The sequence below is a fragment of the Trichechus manatus genome, unplaced genomic scaffold (assembly GCF_000243295.1).
Source record: "Trichechus manatus latirostris isolate Lorelei unplaced genomic scaffold, TriManLat1.0 scaffold00071, whole genome shotgun sequence".
NCBI classification, from domain to species: Eukaryota; Metazoa; Chordata; class Mammalia; order Sirenia; family Trichechidae; genus Trichechus; species Trichechus manatus.
In genome coordinates, this window is record NW_004444007.1 from 7152704 (window position 1) to 7175067 (window position 22364).

At 40.3% G+C, this 22364-nt stretch overlaps 1 protein-coding gene across 1 annotated transcript in view; it reads left to right on the top strand.

The window, feature by feature from the left end:
* Nucleotides 1–11323, top strand: part of TET2 (tet methylcytosine dioxygenase 2) — a 139070-nt gene extending 127747 nt beyond the window's left edge. The window contains exons 9-11 of the mRNA XM_004380202.2: nt 2223–2360; nt 5371–5725; nt 7868–11323. Coding sequence (XP_004380259.1) covers nt 2223–2360; nt 5371–5725; nt 7868–9399 — 2025 coding nt within the window. The 3' untranslated portion in view covers nt 9400–11323. The remainder of the gene's footprint in view (nt 1–2222; nt 2361–5370; nt 5726–7867) is intronic.
* Nucleotides 11324–22364: the final 11041 nt, after the last annotated feature.

The following is a 22364-nucleotide window of genomic DNA, read 5'->3' on the forward strand; positions in this document are numbered from 1 at the left end:
AGATTAGCTACAAGACAAAGATGTCCTGTCTTACCACATTTACTCAACATCAAAATGGAAATTTTAGACAGTGCAGTAAGGCAAGAAAAGAAATTAAAAAGCACATACATTAAGAAGAACAAAATATAACTGACCTTTTTTGAAGATGACATGATTGTCTACACAGAAAGTTCTAAGGAATCTACAATAAACTCCCAGAATTAATGAAGTGAGTTTAGAAAAGTTGCAGAATACAATGTCAGTGTCTTAGGCTGGGTTCTCTAGGGGCGCGTATATATCTGAAGAGATTTATCTCAAGGAAATGGCTCATGTAGTTGTGGTGACTGGCAAGTCCATGGGACACGTGTCAGGCTAGAGGTTTTGTGTAACTCACTTGGTTGCAGGGGCTGATGAACCCAAAATCGGCAGGTCAGGTGGCAGGTTACCGGCTTATATCCCAAGAAACGGAGGTCAGAGGATGACGAGTTGGATGCAGGATCCAGAGCAAGCTTTGCCAGAACATCCATATATACTGGATGCAGGCCACACCCCCAAGGAAACTGACTGGCTTTCAACTGATTGGCTGCTCACATCAGATCACAAAATGGAGAATGATTACATAATATCTGCCAAGCCACTGAGAATCATGGCCTAGCCAAGTTGACACATAACTTTAACCATCACAGTCAGTATAAAATAATCAGTTGTATTCCTATATACTAGGAATGAAAAATTAAAATAACTAGTAACAAAATAACATCAAAAATTTGAAATTCTGCTGGAGCAAAATGTAGAACAAAATTCTAACTCACAAAAAAAAAAAAAAAAAAGACTTACTGGCCTAACAGAGACTGGAGAAACCCTGAGAGTATGGTCCCCGGACACCCTTTTACCTCAGTAATGAAGTCACTCCTGAGGTTCACCCTTCATCCAAAGATTAGACAGGCCCATAAAACAAAATGAGACTAAAGGTGCACACCAGCCCATGGGCAAGGACTAAAAGGTAGGAGGGGATAGGAAAGCTGGTAATAGGAAACCCAAGGTCAAGAAAGGAGAGTGTTGACATGTCGTTGGGTTGTTAACCAATGTCATAAAACAATATGTGTACTAACTGTTTAATAAGAAGCTAGTTTGTTCTATAAACCTTCATCTAAAGTTCAATAAAAAAAATTTTAAAAATAAATAAATTTGAAATTCTTAGGTACACATTTGACAAAATGTTTAAGACCTGTACAGTAAAAACTAAAGAATATTGCTGAGAGAAGTTATAGAAGAGCTAAATAACTGTAGAGATGTACCATGTTCATGGATCACAAAACTAAATATCACTGAGATGTTAATTCTCCCCAAATTAATTTATAGATTCAATGCTTCAGTGCAGTACCAATCAAAATCTCAGGTTTTTTGAAGGAATTAACAAGGTGATTCTAAAATATATATGTTCAAATATACATTTTTTAGAGATATATATATATATATATATATATATATACAGGAAATATAAATGACTTGGAATAATCAAAACAGTTTTTAAAAAGAACAGAATTTGAGCATATATATTACCTTCTTTCAAGATTTATTAAAAACGTGCAGTAATCAAGACAATGTTGTGTTAGCATAAATATATACCAATGAATCAGAATAAGAGAGTCCAGAAACAAACCCAATATATAGAGTCAATTGATTTTCAACAAAGGTAATTCACTGGGGAAAACAATAATATTTTTATCCAATGGTGCTTGAACAGTTGGCTAGTCACATGGGGGTGGGGATTAACCTTGACCTTTAACCTCAAACCATATATAAAAATTAACTCCAAATGGATCCATTTATATAAAATTCTAGAAAATGCAGACTAACCAACAGTGACAGGAAACAGATCAGTAGTTTCCTGGGAAGAGGAAGATAGGATGGGGGTTGGAGGGATGCATTATAAAGGGGAGAGAGGAAACTTTGTAGTGATGGATATGTACATTATTTTGATTGTGTCAGTAGTTTTATGAGTGTGTACACATATCAGGATTTATTAGATAGTGCACTTTAAATATATGCTACTTAATGTATGTTGATTATACCTCAATAATGTTGTAGAATAAAACCTTTGCAAAGTTTTGAGATTTTGTCAAGGTATTTGCTCTATATTGTGTCATTCCATTGTGTTTCTGGATGTAAAATACACATTTTTTTTTAAAGTTCTAAATAACCTACCTCCCCATTTACACATACACACTTTTATTTTTCAGATTGAGTATGAAGACAGAGCACCAGAGTGCCGTCTGGGTCTGAAGGAGGGCCGACCATTCTCAGGGGTCACTGCATGTCTGGACTTCTGTGCTCATGCCCATAGAGATTTGCACAACATGCAGAATGGCAGCACATTGGTAAGTGGGGGCTGTGGACATGGTAGCAGCACCTCCAGTTGAATAGTAAGGGCTGAAAATTAGCAGCATTTGGTTCGAGTAATATGTTCTCTGCAAGTGTCACTGCATGACAGTGTTTTCATGAATGAATTGCTGTTGTATGGTGACCTTGTTTGGCATAACTGGTACTCTTTGTACATTAGGAAACACTGTTGACAAGGGCAAGAGAATCATGGAAATTCTTAGTACTAATATAAACCAGTGACTGTGCATTGTTGTTGTTACTGTTGAGACAGCTCTGACTTATGGCATTCCTATGTGCAGCAGAATGAAATGGTACCCAAGTCCTGGACCATCTTCAAGGTCATTGGTATTATAGAGTCAATTGTGGCTACTGTGTATTTTGAGTGCCTTCCCACCCAGGGTGCTTATTTTCCAGGACTATATCTGGACAGTCTTCTGTAGTGATTGAGTTTTCATTGGCTAATTTTCAGATGTAGATTGCCAAGCCTTTCTTCCTAGTCTGTCTTAGTCTGGAGGCTCTGCTGAAACCTGTCCAGCATGGGTGACCCTGCCGATATTTGAAATACTGGTGGCATAGCTTCCAGCATTCACAGCAACACACAAACCACAACAGTATAACAAACTGACAGACAGGTAATGGACTGTGCATTACCAGCTACAATTAACTGCCAAAAAATCCTTCATACTTCAGTGTCAGATATCTAGTCGGTTATAATCAGCTTACACAAGCCAAGGTACCAATCTGCCTTGCAGAGAGAAGGACAAATAAGAAATGCAAAGGTGGGACGTTGTCACAGTAACTACCATAGAAGGTTCAGAATGCAAAAGAGCCCATCATGACAGTACCTATATTACAGTGAATGAAATGGATTGGGTCTTGTTAATTGGAGGCTTTGGTGAGGGGAAAAGGGGGATAAGCTCTTAGGTCTAAGCAGGTTTCATACCTACAAAACCCAGGGTGTGGCTTTGCATGTACAGAGGGATGATGCAGAGTAGTGATAAAGAGTGAAAAGTGTAAGGAAGTCAAGAAACTATAAATTAATCAATCTAATGGGTCATCAACATGGATGTATTTGAGGAAGATGACCAATGACACATAAGATGACAAATAGAAGCCAGGCATTAAAGTCATCTGATAGGGTAGAAAAGAATTCAGGGTGGTAATAGGTGAAGCTGAAGTAATTTGAAGAAGCTGGTGTGAAGTTTTTATTGAGAAGCAGAGAAGGTATTGGTTTGATGATCTAGAGCAGGTGTTGGAAAAATTCTTCTATAAAGGGCCAGGCAGTAAGTATCATACTTGGTAAAGTAGAGGGTCAGCAAAAAAGAGGAAAACCCTCAAGAAGATGGACTGACACAGGGGCTGCAACAATGGGTTCAATCACAGCAACAATTCTGAGGATGGCACAGGACCAGGCAGTGTTTCGTTCTGTTGTATACAGGGTCACTGCGACTTGGAACCGATTCAACGGCACCCACCAACAACAGTAAACATTTTAGACTTTGCAGGCCACACAGGGTCTCTGTCGCTACTTTTTGTTGTTGATGTTGTTTATTTGTTTGTTTAACCATTTAAAAATGTAAAAACCACTCTAAGTTTGCTGGCCATACAAGAACAGGCTGTGAAGCAGACTGGCCACAGGCCGTAGTTTGCCAACCTCTGATCTAGGGGAGCAAACCCAAGTATTCCTATCTACCCTGACATCTGAAATCATCACTAATCATGTATTGAGCACCTGCTCATTACTAGGAGGCTATGCTACATGCTAGGAAGTGGAAGAAATAAATGAGAGCTAGAGCTCTGTAGTTCCTGGAGATAGCCATGTATCATTTCAACACGATGATAGCAGGTAGACAGAGGATGAGAACAATGTTTAGAATGAAGAGGGGCTTGACTCTGCTAGGTCACAGGTTCTGTGAAGCACTAGACATGAAAGAACTGAGTAGGGGTAAGTGTGTGGGGAAAGGGACCATGGTGCTCTGACACAAGGGTTTGAAATACTTTTATGTGTAGGAAATAAAAAACTCATTTTACTACCATCTCATGTTAAACTTATTTATAAACCAAGTCTGTTATAATCACCATCAAATTCCTTTCCAGTCTATCTTTCAAAGATTTTATATTACCTTGCATTTTAGATTAACCATAGTCACATTCTCCCCATTGATCAAAAATCAACTAGTGTTTAAAAACTAACAAATAATCCTTCACCAAACACAACATAGTTGTGGCTAGCAAAAGAAACAGCTTCCCACTGAATGATCAAAGCAAGAGATTTTTTTTTTTCAGAGTACCCCCTTTGTACGTAGTGCTATCTCAGAAAAAAAATGAGAGAAGAGAAACAGTAAGTTGGGTTAACAGAGAACAGAGAAAGAAAGAAGAAAAAGAAAGGTAGAAACAATGTCAAGTTACGTATTCCCTACATCTACCAAATCTCCAACTTTTCATTATTTAGATTTTCACTCTGGCATCATGTGAAAATGTCCTAAACATAGTGAAGGAGTCAGGTATGAGGAAAGGTATGAAATTTCTTTGTGTTCAAGAGTATGAGACGAGGCAAATGTGACACTACCAAAAACAGAGGAGGTCATTTGGTAGAAGAAACTTTAAGCCTCTTTTTCTATCACATCCTATTTTTGAAATGTAAAAAGTGGGGAGATGACTTCATTTGGGTAGGAGTATTGCCTCTTCCCTTACAATCAGAAATAAATATGAAAAACTGAGTCATCACAGGTAAACTAAACTGCTAAACTAAAAAGTATGGTCAATGTGAACTTGTCTTTACCTCTCTGTACCATTTTGATGCAATCTTTATTAATAACACATATACATGACTTTATGGTAATGTGCACGCCACTGTTGTCTTCCAGCTAGGCCATTACCACAAGGTGCACACTGAGAGAGAAACACACACACACACACACACACCCCCACACACCCACACATACACCCACACCCCTTTTCTTTCGGACTTGAAACTGACACTGTACTATCTTATGTCCCTGCCAGGTATGTACCCTCACTAGAGAAGACAATCGAGAAATTGGCAGAAAACCTGAGGATGAGCAGCTCCATGTTCTGCCTTTATACAAAATCTCTGATATGGATGAGTTTGGGAGTGTAGAAGCTCAGGAGGAGAAAAAACGAAATGGCGCCATTCAGGTACTGAGCTCTTTTCGGCGGAAAGTCAGGATGTTAGCAGAGCCTGTCAAGACGTGCCGGCAAAGGAAACTAGAAGCCAAGAAAGCTGCAGCTGAGAAGCTTTCCTCTCAGGAGAACAGCTCCAGTAAGAATGAAAAGGAAAAGTCAGCCTCGTCACGTACAAAACAGACTGAAAATGCAAGCCAGGCTAAACAGTTGGCAGGTAAATTTAATGTGAAGCACGGTACATAGATGTGCTGTGTGATACCTGTATTACAATTAAACACTGTCAATTTCGTGATGTTAGTATCGGTCATGGTCTTAGTTCTGTTCCAGAATCTTCTCTAAAGTAGCAAGGGCCAGGCTTTCCTCTGGGAGATAGTAATGAGATACTGCACCATCAGCCCCAGCTTGATGGAGAACTTTGGATTTTATTCTATGACAAACTGCAACGTTGTATAACAGCTAAGGGATATGATGAAATTAGTCTTAATCTGGCAATGGCAGATAAGCCAAATTAGAAGTAGAGGAGCTAATAGTTTGGAAATAGATTCACTGAACCAAGAGTGACATAATAGGAGATTGAATTTTGGTGGTAGCGATGGAGATGTAGCAAAAATTGTGGAAGTGACGTCTTCTAAAATGAAAATCAATAGAATTGGGTAACTAAACATTAGAATGAAGGAGAAGAAAAATTCAAGTATAACTAACTCCAGAGTTTTAAGTCTAGATATGATTTATTAAAATAAGAAGTTTGAAAATAAGATTTATGGTGGGGGAGAGGAGAACAAGATAGCTTTCTTTAGACATGTCAAGTCTGAAGTTTCGGTATCCAAATGTAGTTGTCCTACAAAATTTTATCCACCAAAATAGGTTATGCCGATAGGAGTAGCAATACAGGATTACTGTGTTGTTGTTGTTAGGTGCCATCAAGTCAGCTCTGACTCATGGTGACCTTATGTATAACAGAATGAAACACTTACTGTTCATCAATAGCAAGTTGATATTTTCTTTCCAAAGGAAATATTAGCTGCTTTATGTAGGCAGCTAATACTGTAAAAGCTCACAGAACAAAGTTAATGCACATATTCAAATTTTGGAGATGGTATTGGCTTTGTCATTTAAAAAAGTAAAATATTTTTTAAATTTAATGTACCAGTTTGCTTAGAACCAACCATCTTTGGGGTGTACAGACTTCTGCTCACAAAGTCATATTTACCTACTGATTCATTTTCAAGTTTAGAGATAGTAAGTTAAGTAATTTAGAACAATACGCTAAAGATGCTTAATAAACATTTGTTGATTGGTTGAGTTACTAAGAGAAGTAAATTCTGTTCACTTCCTGATATCTCCTATAGGTTAGGTTAGCTGTAATATACAATGGGATAGAACTTTTTCTCTAGTCCATTCTAACAGGTTTCTACAAATTACAATCCCTTCATTTCTCAGGGCTGCCATTTCAGCTCCATTTACTTGTTCCTAACTCATATAGGGTCACTATGAGCCAGAATCAACTCGATGGAGATGGAGAACTCATATAACTTTTTTTTTTTAAGTGAAATCATGAAACAGAAGTATGACTCTTTAAAGTTTCACTTAACAAATCTGAAAGTTTCTTCAACGTTCCATCAACAACAGTGTAAATTTCCTTTCTGGAAAGCATGTTAATGAAAAAAGCGTTTGCTGATTATATGAGATACCTTTTGTCTTTTTTTTTTTTTTTTTGTCTCATAGCATTGCTGAAATCTTCCATAACAAATCTTATGTTTCTTTTATTTTAATTATTTAACAAATTGTATTCAATGCTAGGCAATGAAGACATAAAATAAGCGATGGTCCCTGGGCTCAGGACTATGCAGTGTGGAGTGGGAGGACTAAAACCAGATAATTACAATACAGTATGACTATTGCTTTATTTGATCCACGTTCACAGTGGGTATTACAAAAGAACTAGAAGATGGGGTCACAGGATTCCCTGAGGAAGAGATAACTAAACCAAGGAAGCACAGGGAGATGGCACGGAGGGAGGAAGCTATTTCTGGTAGGGGTTGTGGCATGCTCATAGACAAAGAAGCTCTAGAGAACATGATACTCTCAGTGGAATGGCTTTTGGACGTTTATCACATTTTTTCCTCACTTATCAGATTGTATTGTTAATAAGGTTTACCATTTTCATTTCTAATGCTTTAGACACAAAAAAAATTATTCTGGACAGTAATCAGAACCCTGACTTTGCTCTTGTCCTTGCTTGATGGATGTTGTATAGTCCTGGTAGGGGTTCTCACATAAGTTTAAGTTTCCTCATTAGCGTTCATAAAATTATAATCAAGCATCCTGTCCCTGCTCTCTCTTACCCTGTCCACAGAGCTTCTGCGGCTTTCAGGACCAGTCATGCAGCAGTCCCAGCAGGCCCAGTCGCAGCCCCAGCAATTGCAGAAGCAGCCACAACAGCCACAGAAGCAGCCACAGCCACAACCACAACAGCCCCCACAGCCGCAGCGACCCCAGCAGCAGCAGCCACATCACCCCTTGACTAATAACCCTCAGTCAGAGCCTATCAACTCTTACTCTTCTTCTGGACACACCAATCTATATATGAGACGGCCCAATCCAGTTAGTCCTTATCCAAGTTCTTCACACACTTCAGATATTTATGGAGGTGCCAACCCAATGAACCTCTATTCCACCTCATCCCAAGCTGCAGGATCATATTTTAATTCTTCTAATCCCATAAACTCCTATCCTGGGCTTTTGAATCAGAACAACCAATATCCAGCATATCAGTGCAATGGAAATGTATCAGTGGACAACTGCTCCCCATATCTGAGTTCCTATTCTCCCCAGTCGCAGCCCATGGATCTTTATAGATATCCAAGCCAAGACCCTCTCTCTAAACTAAACCTACCACCCATCCATACACTATACCAGCAGCGGTATGGAAATAGCCAGAGTTTTTCTTCCAAGTACCTGGGTTATGGAAACCAAAATATGCAGGGAGATGCCTTCAGCAGTTGTACTATTCGGCCAAATGTACACCATGTAGGGGCATTTCCTCCTTATTCCACTCGTGAGATTGACAGCCACTTCATGGGAGCCGCCTCTAGATTACCAGCCAATTTGAACAATCCAAACATAGACTATAAAAATGGTGAACATCATTCATCTTCTCATATCATCCATAACTACGGTGCAGCTCCGAGCATCTTCAACAGCTCTCTTCATGCCCTGCATCTCCAAAACAAGGAGAATGACATGCTTTCCCACACAGCTAATGGGCTGTTGAAGATGCTTCCAGGTCTTAACCCCGAGGGAACTATTTCTGCCCAAGAAGGCTTACACAAATTAAATGATGCTAGCAATCAGGAAAAGCAGCCTTCGGTGCCAGTCCAGGGTGTGGCTTCTGCTTCAGAGGACAATGATGAGGTGTGGTCAGACAGTGAGCAGAGCTTTCTGGATCCTGACATTGGGGGAGTGGCTGTGGCTCCATCTCATGGGTCGATCCTCATAGAGTGTGCAAAGCGTGAGCTGCATGCCACAACCCCTTTAAAGAATCCCAATAGGAATCACCCCACAAGGATCTCTCTTGTGTTTTACCAGCATAAGAGCTTAAATGAGCCCAAACATGGCTTGGCTCTCTGGGAAGCCAAAATGGCTGAAAAAGCCCGCGAGAAAGAGGAAGAGTGTGAAAAGTATGGCCCGGACTATGTGCCTCAGAAAATCCATGGCAAAAAAGTGAAACGGGAGCCCCCTGAGCCACATGAATCTTCAGAACCCACTTACCTGCGCTTCATCAAGTCCCTTACTGAAAGGACCATGTCCGTGACCACAGACTCCACAGTAACTACATCTCCATATGCCTTCACTCGGGTCACTGGGCCTTACAACAGATACATATAATGTCACCCCTTTTGTTGGTTACCTCATTTGAAAAGACCACAACCAACCTGTCAGTCATGTAGTTCTCGTGACATGGGCAGTGGGGAAAGGACACAGTACTCATGATAAATGTGGTGGGAAAAACCTTGGCTCACCAGCGAAATAGAGGTGATTTTACCATAGCACTTAATTTCCACTGACTTATAAGTGGTCACAGATGGCATCTAGGAAAAAGACCAAAGCATTCTATGCAAAAAGAAGGTGGGGAAGAAAAGTGTTTTGCAATTTGCATTTTTAAACACTGGTTTTATTATTGGACGAGATGATATGTAAATGTGATTTTCTTTTTTTTTCCTTACAACTCTACACATCTGTGACCACTTTTAATAATATCAAGTTTGCATAGTCATGGAACACAAACAAGTACTGTAGTATTACAGTGGCAGGAATCTTAACATACCATCTGGTGCTGAATATACGATGTACTGAAATACTGGAATTACGGCTTTTTAATATGCAGTTTTTACTGTAATCTTACAATTAACTTTTATTTATCAGATAGCTAGAGGAAGCATGAATGAACAGACAGCAAAACACTGAATTTGTTTGGATGCTCTAAGAAATGGTGCTAAGAAAATGGTGTCTTTAATAGTTGAAAATTTAATGCCTTTATATCATCAAGATGCTATCAGTGTACTCCAATGCCCTTGAATAGGGGTACCTTTCATTCAAGTTTTTATCATAATTACCTATTCTTACACAAGCTTAGTTTTTAAAATGTGTATAGTTTAAAGGCCGCTGGATTTTGCTCATCCAGTGACGTCCTTGTAGGACAATAAACGTATATATGTACATATATATTTACATGTATGTATATGTACACACGTATATGTATAAATATTTTAAATGGTGTTTTAGAAGCACTTTGTCTACCTAAGCTTTGACAACTTGAACAATGCTAAGGTACTGAGATTTTTTTTAAAAAAAAAAAAAGTTTACTTTCATGTTAGAATGCAAAGTTAATTTTTTTTTAGGGAAACAAGGAAACCTTTGAAAATGTTTTTGCTTTTAGCCATGCATCTGCTGATGAGCAGTGTGTCCATTTTTAATACAGCCAGTTAAATCCAAAACGGGGCTTACTGGATCCACAGGAACACGTTAGACACAAAACACATGTTTTCTGGTGCTCATCTCTCATGCTATACTGTAAAACAGTTTTATACAAAATTGTATGACAAGTTCATTGCTCAAATATGTACAGTTTTAAGATTTTCTATTAACTGCAGGTATTAGTTCACCGCATGCTACAGACTCAACAAAGCTAGTTCACTTACACCTATGCTATTTCATGGATCTGTATGCTCTTCAAAGACCCAAATGGCAGTCTGTCTTTGTGTTGATAATTATGCGCAGCGTGAGGCTGTCATTTCTTAGCTTAAGTGTCCTCTTTCCCAGGAAGACTGAGCAGACTGATGCCTGCATAAGAAACAGGGTTAGTTCTGTGTGAATCTGTTGATTAAAAAGAAACAAAAACAGGCAGCTGGTTTGCTGTGGTGGTTTTAAATCATTAATTTGTATAAAGAAGAAGTGAAAGAGTTGTATAGTAAATTAAATTGTAAACAAAACTTTTTTTAACACAATGCTTTAGTATTTTAGTACTGTAAAAAAATTTTAAATATATATAAACATATATACATTATATATATATATGGGTTTGAAGCAGAATTCACATCATGATGGTGCTACTCAGCCTGCTACAAATATATCATAATGTGAGCTAAGAATTCATTAAAGGTTTGAGTGATGTTCCTACTTGTCATATACCTCAACACTAGTTTGGCAATAGGATATTGAACTGAGAGTGAAAGCTTATAGCATTGTGTACCATCATTTTTTTCCAAGTCTTTTTTTTTATTATTATTAAAAAAAAAAAAAAAAAAAAAAAGCATACCTTTTTTCAATACTTGATTTCTTAGCAAGTATAACTTGAACTTCAACTTTTGTTCTAAAAATTCAGGGATATTTCAGCTCATGTTCTCCTTATGCCAACATGTCACCTGTGTTTATGTAAAATTGTTGTAGGTTAATAAATATATTCTTTTTCAGGGATTTAACCCTTTTATTTTGAATCCCTCCTATTTGTATATGTACCGATGTAACTAAAACTAATTTTGTAAATCTGTTGGTTCTTTTTATTGTAAAGAAAATCATTTTAAAAGTTTAGGGAATCTTTTGACTGTTTCAAGCAGGAAAAAAATTACAGTAAGTCCCCAGATCACGAGCATCCAATTTGCGGACAACTCGTACTTGCCTTTTAATGTTGTGCAAATTTGCCCTCACTTTGAAACAACAGAACCAACCATTACTGGCAACACATTCTCCATCACAGCCACCTTAACGTGCTGCATGTGCAGCTTTCAAAGCATTGAAATGACTTCGAGTCCTGTCTCGCACTCAAGTAAGGCTAAATAAGAACCATGCGCACCTGTTCTGACTTACCTATACATTCGACTTAGAGACACACTCAGGAAAGGAGCTCATTCGTAACCTGGGGACTCCCTGTACATGAAAATAGAATGCACTGAGTTGATAAAGGGAAAACTGTAAGGCAGGAGTTTGGCAAGTGGCTGTTGGTTAGAGTCTTTTAACTCTCTAAAGCTTATCTGAACCTGTAATAAATACAGGTGCCCAATCCATGAGGCTTCCCTAAACCAGCAAAGCACTAAGAGATATGGTGTGCAATATATTGTATTATTACCTTGTGCTCTAAGTACAGTTTTGCTTACTAGGATTTCAAATAAGTTCTTAATCAAAGGAGGCCTCTCAGTTTTATTGGTCAAATCTTTATAACATGACTTTTGTCTTTTAAAAAAATTGACTGTATCCACTTTAAATACAAACATTTCAAAAATGTTTGCTTTGTATACATCGAACCACATGATTTTAATGTTTTGCATATACCATGATTATAAACCCAAAATATCTGGTTACTACATGGGCATTTGTTGGTTTTGAGTCTGCCATCCCTGATGAATATTTGGTTTCTGTATCTTCCACTGTCATTTGTCAAACTGCTGGCCAACAAGAGCAGGAAGTGCAGTCTGAGGAGCTGGGGAGAGGTTAGGTAGAAAGGGGGAGAGGGAAGTGACTTGCATATTGTAAATATGAGATCTATAATTGTAAATATCAAACCTGCCTCAGTTAGAATGAATGGAAAGCAGATGTACAATTTGCTTATATAGGAATATCAGGTTGACTATATAGCCATACTTGAAAATGCTTCTGAGTGGTGTCAACTTTACTTGAATGAATTTTTCATCTTGATTGACGCACAGTGATGTACAGTTCACTTCTAAAGCTAGTGGTTAACTTGTGTAGGAAACTTCTGAAGTTTGACACTAAGATAATGGACTTCTGTGTGCATTTTTTCTATGCTTTTTTAAAACTTAGTTTCATTTCATGAAATGTTTGGTTTGTCTATAAAATCTGAGGATGGTTATAAATACTGTAAGTATTGTAATGTAATGAATGCAGGTTATTTGAAAGCTGTTAATTATTATATCATTCCTGATAACGCTATCTGAGTGTTTTTAATAAAATTTATATTTATTTAATGCACTCTAAGTGTTGTCTTGCTGAAGCTTCTGTTTACTGCCTGAAAAACTGTCACCTCACTCAGGAAAAAGGGAATGAAAAGAAAAAAAAAAAAAATTTAAGACAATGGGTGGCACAAATGGTTAAGTGTTCAACTACTAACCAAAAGGTTGGTGGTTTGAACCCACACAGAGGTGCCTCAGAAGACAGGCCTGGTGATCCGCTTTCAAAAGATCACAGCCTTGAAAACCCCAGTCTGCACACATGGGGTCGCCGTAAGTTGGAAGTGATTCGACAGCAGCTAACGACAACAATGTTCATAATGTCAAACTATACCTACTGTTATATTTTATACCTAAGATAAAATCCAAAAAATTAAGGCCAAGGTAGTTCTCTGGTTACTAGCCCAGATATTCAGCTTACATTTTTTTAAGCTTACATTTTATTATTTATTTATTTTCCCATATAAAAATTTATGCAAACATTGTTATGTGACTCTAATTGCTCTCCCCATACTGTGACAGCACACTCCTCCTCCTTTCCACCCCTGACTCCCCATGTCCATTCAACCAGCTCCTAACCCCCTCTGCCTTCCCATCTCACCTCCGGACAGAAGCTGCCCGTTTAGTCTCTTGTACCTACTTGAGCAAAGACGCACACTTCTCACAAGTTTAAGCTTACATTTTAGCCTGTTTACTTTGCATTTGTTGTTGCTACTGTCAGGTTGATTCCGACACATAACACCACCACATGTGCAGACGAGAACTGCTCCATAGAGTTTTCAAGGCTATGGCCTTTTGGAAGCAGATTGCCAGGCCTGTCTGATTCCAAGGCGCCTCTGGGTATGTTCGAACCCCCAACCTTTAAGCTAGCAGTGAAGCATTTAACAGTCTGTGCCACCTTGCATGTGTAGACAGGGTAAATCAGGAATGGAGTAATAACAATTTTCCTGACCTTAGACTGACTGCCCCATTCAGTGTGCTGTCTGTGAGGACTATCACTGACAGCATGTACAATGGGTTTGAGTTCGTACTGCCTAAGTCTAAGGCCACGTGTTTTCAGACTCTTATCTTCCTCTTCACGCCTGTTTTTCTCTTCCTGCCTGTCAGAAAGGCAGGCAGGCGAGTGTCAGGCAAGTTTCAAGCAAGAGGAATGGGGAGAGGTGTCCTGGAAGACATCACACAAATGTGGATGTCCTCATCCAGTCCCAATGGCTTCAAGGGGGTCCAGACTAATTTGTCCTCGTGTCTACCCATTCTCTTCCCTGTGAATCACCCTGACACAACACAAGTAAGGTGCTGCTGAAATGCTCCCTAGAACCACAAGATATTATTAAACATACCGAACAGTTGTATGAGTCTTCCAATCCTCTGTCCTCCCCAAATTGTCAGAGAAAAAAAATTCATCAGGCATGAAGTAAGGGAATTCCCTTTTCCTTATTTCCCTCTCTGCGCCGCCTAGGCCAAATTTGATTTAAATACAGTGGCTGCCATTTAGTAACCTTTGAGCTCATCGACTGGGAGATTCCTCCAGGACTCTGCTTCAAGCCAGGATATTAAGTTACAAAGTAGTGATCTAATGACTTTCTTTTTAACTTCAAACCTCTGGGCACATTATCAACCTTAATGTCACCATCCATCATCTGACTGAACCCTGAGAAAGCGCCCATCGTTCACATTTGCAAGTCTCCACAGCCCAGGGCAAGCAGGACTTGAGACTCAGCAAACTCAAAAAGTTTTTACTGCTAGAGCCCCAGCCTGGATGAGGCTGGTGATGCTTGCCTGCTGTAAATGAAGGTGCAGGCAGGCCCGCTGCTTGTGAATGTCCAGACTGCGGACTTCAACTGGGGCTGGGGGGGTATGCTGCAAATGACAGATGAGCCAGCATTCACAAAGCCTTACTGGCCCTTTGCATCCCCTGGAAATAACTGCCAAGAATGAACCCTTTCATGCAAATATGCACACGCTCAGCTGCCCAGTCACAGAGTACCACTTGCCCCTTTCCTCAATCTCTTCAGTTGGGTTTATAGTTAAAAAAAAAAAACAAAACAAACTGCTCTACTAATTTTAGCTTTGCTGTGACTCCTGCCTAATTCCCCTGCTCTGCGCTCCATCAGCTGTGTGAAACCAGATCAGTGACAAAAGCCGTTACTCATCAAGGCATCCACCTACTCCTCAAGCTGCTAAGAATTTCAAATTGGTTTTGTTGATTTAATGGCCATCTGGAGCGGAGTCTCCACCAAAAAAAGGAAAGTTGAGGGAGTATATTTTCTCTCCAAGATCAAGGGAGAGGAGGGCACTTGTCGCATGAAGAGGCATTTGCTCACTAACTTCAGTCTCTGGACTTCTCAGGTAGCGGGGCTGAGCACTCTCTCCCTGCCTCCCTCCATCCTGAGAACTATAATTTCAGCCTCAGGTTGCTGTCAGAGTAGTGAGAACACACTCTCAAACGATGCTGAGAAGTAACTGCAATGACAGACGATTTCAGTTTTACCAGCACACTCTTCAGTTTCACTAGAACAAAGGTACTTTTGTTCCCATATAGTCTAGGCCACCTGCCTACATTTCCCTCTCTCTTACCAGATAATTTATTAAAAATTTCTCTGGTTGTCTAGCTCAGCATTCAGTCTTTAACGGAGCCATTCTCTTCTTCGCACGTACATTTGATGGCTATGCTTTCTTTGGGAGTTTCCTTTTAGACTGTTTCAAAAGAAATTTCTGTTTCACTTTGACATTTAACTTTCTAATCAATTCTTAATTCAAACTGAAATGGGATTTCTACTTAGGTGTTCAGTGAAACAGTAGTTACATAAAGACAACCCGCATCTGCCCTCCCAGCACAAGAATGAATTCAGATAATTCACTGAAGTAAGGATTTATAGGCATATTCACTGAGCACTTGCTTTTATTTCTCGCATAGAAGAGTCATATGATTATATAAAATCACCTAAGTAGAAATGTAGACAGACAAGAAAAGATGCCCAAGGACTGAGCCTGAGACCACTCCAATGTTTACAGTTTGAGAACAGAAAAGAAAGCTACAAGGGCAAGGGCTGGGCATGGAGAGAGAGAGAGAAATGTTCTAGAAAGCAAGTGAAGAAAAGGCTTTAAGAAGAAAGGCATACTCAAATGTGTCAAATGCTGCTGAGAGGTCAAGACAAGGCCTGAGAATGGACAACTGGATTTAGAAACATGGAGGTTACTGGTGACACAAAAGCTGTTTTGATGAAACGTTGTTATTGTTAGGTGCCATCAAGTCAATTCTGACTCAAAGCCACCCCATGTGACAGAGTAGACAGAACTGCCCACAGGATTTTCTTGGTTGTTATCTTTATGGAATATTGCCAGGTCTTTCTCCAGCAGAGCCACTGGGTGGGTTTGAACTGCCAATCTTTTGGTTAGCAGCCTAGCCTTTAACTGTTTGTGCCACCAGGGCTCCTTTTGATAGAATGGTAGAGGTTGTCTTGGTTATCTAGTGCTGCTATAACAGAAATACCACAAGTGGATGGCTTCAACAAAGAGAAGTTTATTCTCACACAGTCTAGTAGGCTAGAAGTCCAAATTCAGGGCACCAGCTCCAAGGGAAGGCTTTCTCTCTCTGTCGGCTCTGGAGGAAGGTCCTTGTCATCAATCTTCCCTCGGTGTAGGAGCTTCTCCATGCAGGAACCTCAGGTCCAGAGGACACGCTTGGTGGTATGAGGTCCCCATGTCTATCTGGTCACTTCTCTCTTTTATATCTCAAAAGAGACTGACTTAAGACACAATCTAATCTTGTACATCTCATCAACATAACTGCCGCTAATCCATCTCATAAACATCATACTGACAGGATTTACAACACATAGGAAAATCACATCAATCACAAAATGGAGGACAACCACACAATACTGGGAATCATGGCCTAACCAAGTTGACACATATTTTTGGGGGACACAATTCAATCCACGACAGGGGTCAAAGACTAACTGAATGGAGTTTGAGAATTGGAGAAACTTAAGACAGTCAACACAGGTGGTTCTTTCAAGGAATTTTGCTATAACAAAGGGAAGAAAAAAGAAACGAGGAGATATCTGTAGAGGAAAGTAGAATATAGGAAAGGACTTTTTAAGATGGGATATACTAAAGCATATTTGTATGCAGATGAGAATGAGTCATAGAGAAGAAAATTGATGATGCAAGAGAAAGAGTGAGGAAGAATTTCTAGAATTTCTCTACTTGAGTAGGTGAGAAAACCAAAAACCAAACCCGTTGCCGTGATGTTGATTCTGACTCATGGTGACCCAATGTGTTACAGAGTAGATCCCCAGGGTTTTCTTGGCTGTAATCATTAAGAAGCAGATCACCAGGCCTTTCTTCTGCAGTGCCACTAAGGTGGGTTCAAGCCACCAACCTTTAGATTAGTAGTCAAGAACAAACCATTTGCACCACCCAGGAACCTTGAGTAGGCAAGAGGCTTAAATAAGAGGACTGATGAGGAAACTGAGCCTAAGGACTCAAGCAACTTGGCCAAGGAACAAGGCACTGAGGGGCAGAGCCCAGATCTTCCTCCTCTCCCTCTAAGACTTCTCCTGAATCACCGCTGTATGCCACATAAAACTCCACTGACAGGCTAAAATCATCTTCTGCATCAAATAAATGCCATCTTGTTACTATCAAGTATGTACCCCAACTAAAGTGGTTTATTTTTCCTTAAACAGAGGTGCTGGTAGGTCTTTCATATATCAGGCTCGTTTATACTTACAATAACTTTATATAGTGTCAGTTCAGGTCCCAAATGCTAAAAAGACCATTTTAAAGTTAAAATAAATAAATAAATAAATACCTTTCTTACCTCAAATGTGTACACGCTATTGTTTCATTAGGAAGCATTATCATCATATATCATACACAGGCACAGTGTAATCTAGTCCCAGTTATTGTAGAACTTGAGTAAGAGTAAGCTTTACAGAAGTTTATTCCTATTTTGGAGTCTCTGGGTGGTACAAATGGTTTATGTGCCTGGCTGCTAACCTAAAGGTTGGAGATTCAAGTCCACCCAGAAGCACCTCAGAAAAAAAGGCCTAGCGATTAACTTCAGAAAAATTAGCTCTTGAAAACCCTATGGAGAACAGATCTACTCTTAACACACATGGGGTCACCATGAGTTGGAATCAATTCAATGGCAACCTGTTTTATTCCTGTTTCATTTTTTTATATACCACCACTATAAATCATAGGAAACTATACTATATTTTTATGCAAATAACACACACCTTCTACGTATGTTTGCCAGCCACTCCCTCCCTCTGCAAGGTATTTTCATAAGCACCACTATGCCAATTTTTCTTTACATGTTGTTGGAAAAAAATGAGCATAGCACACTTATGAAAATACCTCATGGGTGGCAAACACAGAAGATGTGTGTTATTTGTGTAAAAAACCAGAAATAAACAAGTGAGAGGAAACTGAAGATTAAATGCATTTTTAATAAAGGCCTATGAAGTGAGTTTCAACCGGGAATTAAGGGTAAACTGTAAGATAGTTGGTTGGTTTTTCTTAGCCACTTCAATCACAGTGACTAGTTTACCTAATACTTATTATTAAAACCAAAAAAATCAAACTCGCTGCCATCGAGTCGATTCTGACTCATTGTGATAGGACAGAGTAGAACGAACTGCCCTACAGGGTTTCCAAGGAGGAACTGGTGGATTCGAACTGCCAACCTTTTGGTTAGCAGCCGTAGCTCTTAACCACTGTGCCACCTAATAATTATTATTAGGTATGGTTATTTATCAAATCATCTGACCTCTTTAAGCTTTGTTTACACATCTGAAAAATGAGGAATAACACATTCGCTGCTAAGTTGTTGTGGATATTAAATAAATTATTTACATAAAATAGTGTGTAACATAATGCCAGGAACAGAGTAAGCTCTCAAAACTATACCTGGATGCCACTTCCCTCCCTCTTCAATTCCATTTCAGGCAATGGGGCTAGTAGGAGGAAAGCCAGAAAACTGGCCCTGACTCCATCTTGTCATTATCAGTAACAAAGCAACCACATGTGAGGCGCTGTAGTTTCAGAAAAGGATGGCATGATGGCTGCCTTCAAAGACCCTAGCCCACAGTCAGGGAGACAGGCCTTGGACAGTATCCCCTATATGTGCCCAAATCCCTTTTGTGCTTCTCACTGCCCTGAGGATAAAGTTCAACCTCCTTGCCAAGCTTACAAGGCCCTTCCTGACGGGCACTGATTTTGGCTCTGGCCACATCTTTTGTTGCTCCTCCACTGCACACACTTAGTCCCCTTTTACACTCTAGTAATTCTGTTTATTATCACAAAAGATGTGGCCAGAGCCAAAATTCTCTTTGAAGGCCTGGTGGCACAGTATTTAAGCAGTTGGCTGCTACCCAAAAGGTCAGCAATTCGAATCCACCAGCTGCTCCTTGGAAATCCTCTGGGGCAGTTCCACCCTGTCCTATAGGGTCACTATGAGTCAGCACTGACTCCACGGTGACAGGTTTTTCACAGGGCTGCAGCTGTTGCCCGGCTACCTCAGTAGGTACGGCATGAGACTTTTGAACTCATGGGTTCAAGCCCCACTTTGGGTGTGTACTCTCTTGAGGACGTGCTGGCACAGTGGTTAAGAGCTTGGCTGCTAACCAAAAGGTCAGCAGTTCGAATCCATCAGCCGCTCCTTGGAAAGTTCTATTCTGTCCTATAGGGTTGCTGTGAGTAGGAATCGACTCGACGGCAAAGGGCTGTTATTGTTGTTAATTCTCTTTAGTTCCTCTACTGGGGCAACTCCTTATAGAAACTTCCAAATAATATTGAATTATATTGTCCTGACAAAATGAATTATGAATGTATATTATATTAATACATGATTGTACACGCTTAGAGCCCAGTGAAGGCTGTTGCTCTTAAGAGATATGGGAATTCAAAGGAGGGAGACATCATCACAGACTGAAGCAGGTGACACTTAATCAGCCTGGAAAGACACAAGGGCTTTTGTGAGAAGGGAGGAAGGAAAGAAACTCAAGAGTAAGTCCCTGAATATGGGCGGGAAAGGAGACAAAATCCAAAACAAAAGAGAATGACTAGAAACTACAAAATAATCCAGAGATGTGATCTGCTCAGTTCATCAAAATACATTTCCTGGGGGCAATCTATGTTCAGGACAGTCTGAAAGAGAAAACAACACACGTAAAAGAACTGCCACCCTCAACGGATGGATGATGCGGAGATGCGGACGCGCTTTGGTATGAAGACCAAATAAGAGCGTGCCCATGAGTAGGGGCCAACTAAGTACTCAAACAAGCCTCACAGGTATTCATACAAACCTCACAGGTATTCATACAAACACGAGGGCACAGGGAGGGGCTGGTTCCAGGGAAAGCTTTGAGGAAGAGGTGAGATTTGAACTAAACTCTGAGGTATACGCTTTAGAGCCCTGATGGCGCAGTGGTTAAGAGCCTGGCTGCTAACCAAAAGGTAGGCAGTTGGAATCCACCAGCTGCTTTTCGGAAACCCTATGGGGCAGTTCTACTCAGTCCTATAGGGTCGCTATGAGTCAGAATCGACTCAAAGCAATTTTTTTTTTTTTTTTTTGGAAATACGGAGGCACTTGGATAGGTGCAATGGACAGAGAAATACTACCTGATACTCACTGTGGTTGAGTCGATTCAGACTCATAAGGACCCTACAGGACAGAGTAAAACTGCCCCATACGGTTTCCAAGGAGCATGTGGTAGATTTGAACTGCCGATCTTCTGGTTAGCAGCCAAACTCGTAACCACTACGGCACCAGGGTTTCCAATGCCTGATAAGCCCCGTATTTCAGGAGAAGCTCCCTCCACCAGACTATAGGATGGGACCTCTCTCCTATGCACAAAATTCTTTTATAATTAGCAAAAGGAAAAGAACTCAGAGGTAATGGGGTATAACAAAATTTTGGCTTTAAATAAACCCAAGTTTGAACCCCAGCTAAATTTTTACCAGCTGTGTCCCTTGGTGACTAACATGAGCTTTGTGGCAGTTTTCTTCATCTGTGCCACATGGGAAGAGCAGCATCTCTCTCACAAAGGTGGTGCTGAGGATTACATGAGATTACATGGGATTACATGGATTACATTGAGAATGGGCCTAGCAAGATGCCTGGCACAAATAAAAACCAAAAAACCAAACCTGTTGCCATCAAATTGATTCTGACTCATAACGACTGCACAGGACAGAGTAGAACTACCCTGTGATGGTTAAGATTGTGTGTCAGCTTGGCTGGGCCATGATTCTCAGTGTTTTAATGTAATCACTCCCATGACTGAATACAGTGAGCAGCCAATCAGATGAAAGGGAGTCTCCTTGGGGGTGTGGCCCGAATCTGTATATAAGCAAACGTTCTGGCTTTTTTCTCTCTCTGGATCCTGCGGCTGCTTCCTGTCATCTCATCTCCCATTCTTGGGACTTGAGCTGTCAGCTTATCTGCCGAACCTGGGATTCATTGATCTGCACAGCCTGCGGGCAGGAGCCCTGCTCTCAGACCTGCCGATCTTGGGTTTGCCAGCTTCTGTGGCTGCATGACTTGGGAGAGGCCTCTACCCTGATCCACGGACTTGGGATGTTCTAGCCTCTACAATCGCATGAGCTGTTTCCTTGATATAATTTCTCTATATATATACATATATTTATACACTTTACTGGTTTTGCTTCTCTAGAGAATCCAGCCTAAGACACACCCCATAGTGTTTTCAAGGCTATAATCCTTACGGAAGCAGACTGCCTGCACATCTTTCTCCTGCAGAACCACTGGTGGGGTTGAACTGCTGACCTTTGGGTTAGCAGTCAAGTGCTTCATCACTGTGCCAAAATAAACCCTCCGCAACTTCAGTCTTTTTCTTTGTCCCTTCCAGATAATTTAATCGGAGGGTGCAGGGACTATGAATTCCTACTTACCACTTTAAAGTTATCCTCTGAGACAAGAGGAAGTAGAACAGAAAAAGCAGAGTCAGAAGAAAGTTATCTTTAAGAGAGACACTGATCTGCAGAAGGAATTAGGCAAAGGCTAAAATCACAAAACCCCAGAGGGCATTGTTGTTGTTGTTAGGTGCCATCAAGTCGATTCTGACTCATAGCGACCCTATGCACAACAGAACAAGACACTGCCCGGTCCTGCACCATCCTCACAATCGTTGTTATGCTTAAACCCATCGCTGCAACCACTGTGTCAATCCATCTCCTTGAGGGTCTTCTCCTTTTTCACTGACCCTCTACTTTACCAAGTATGATGTCCTTCTCCAGGGAGTTATCCCTCCTGACAACAAGTCTAAAGTATGTGAGACGCAGCGTCGCACTCTTTGCTTCCAAGGAGCATTCTGGTTGCATTTCTTCCAAGACAGATTCGTTTGTTCTTTTGGC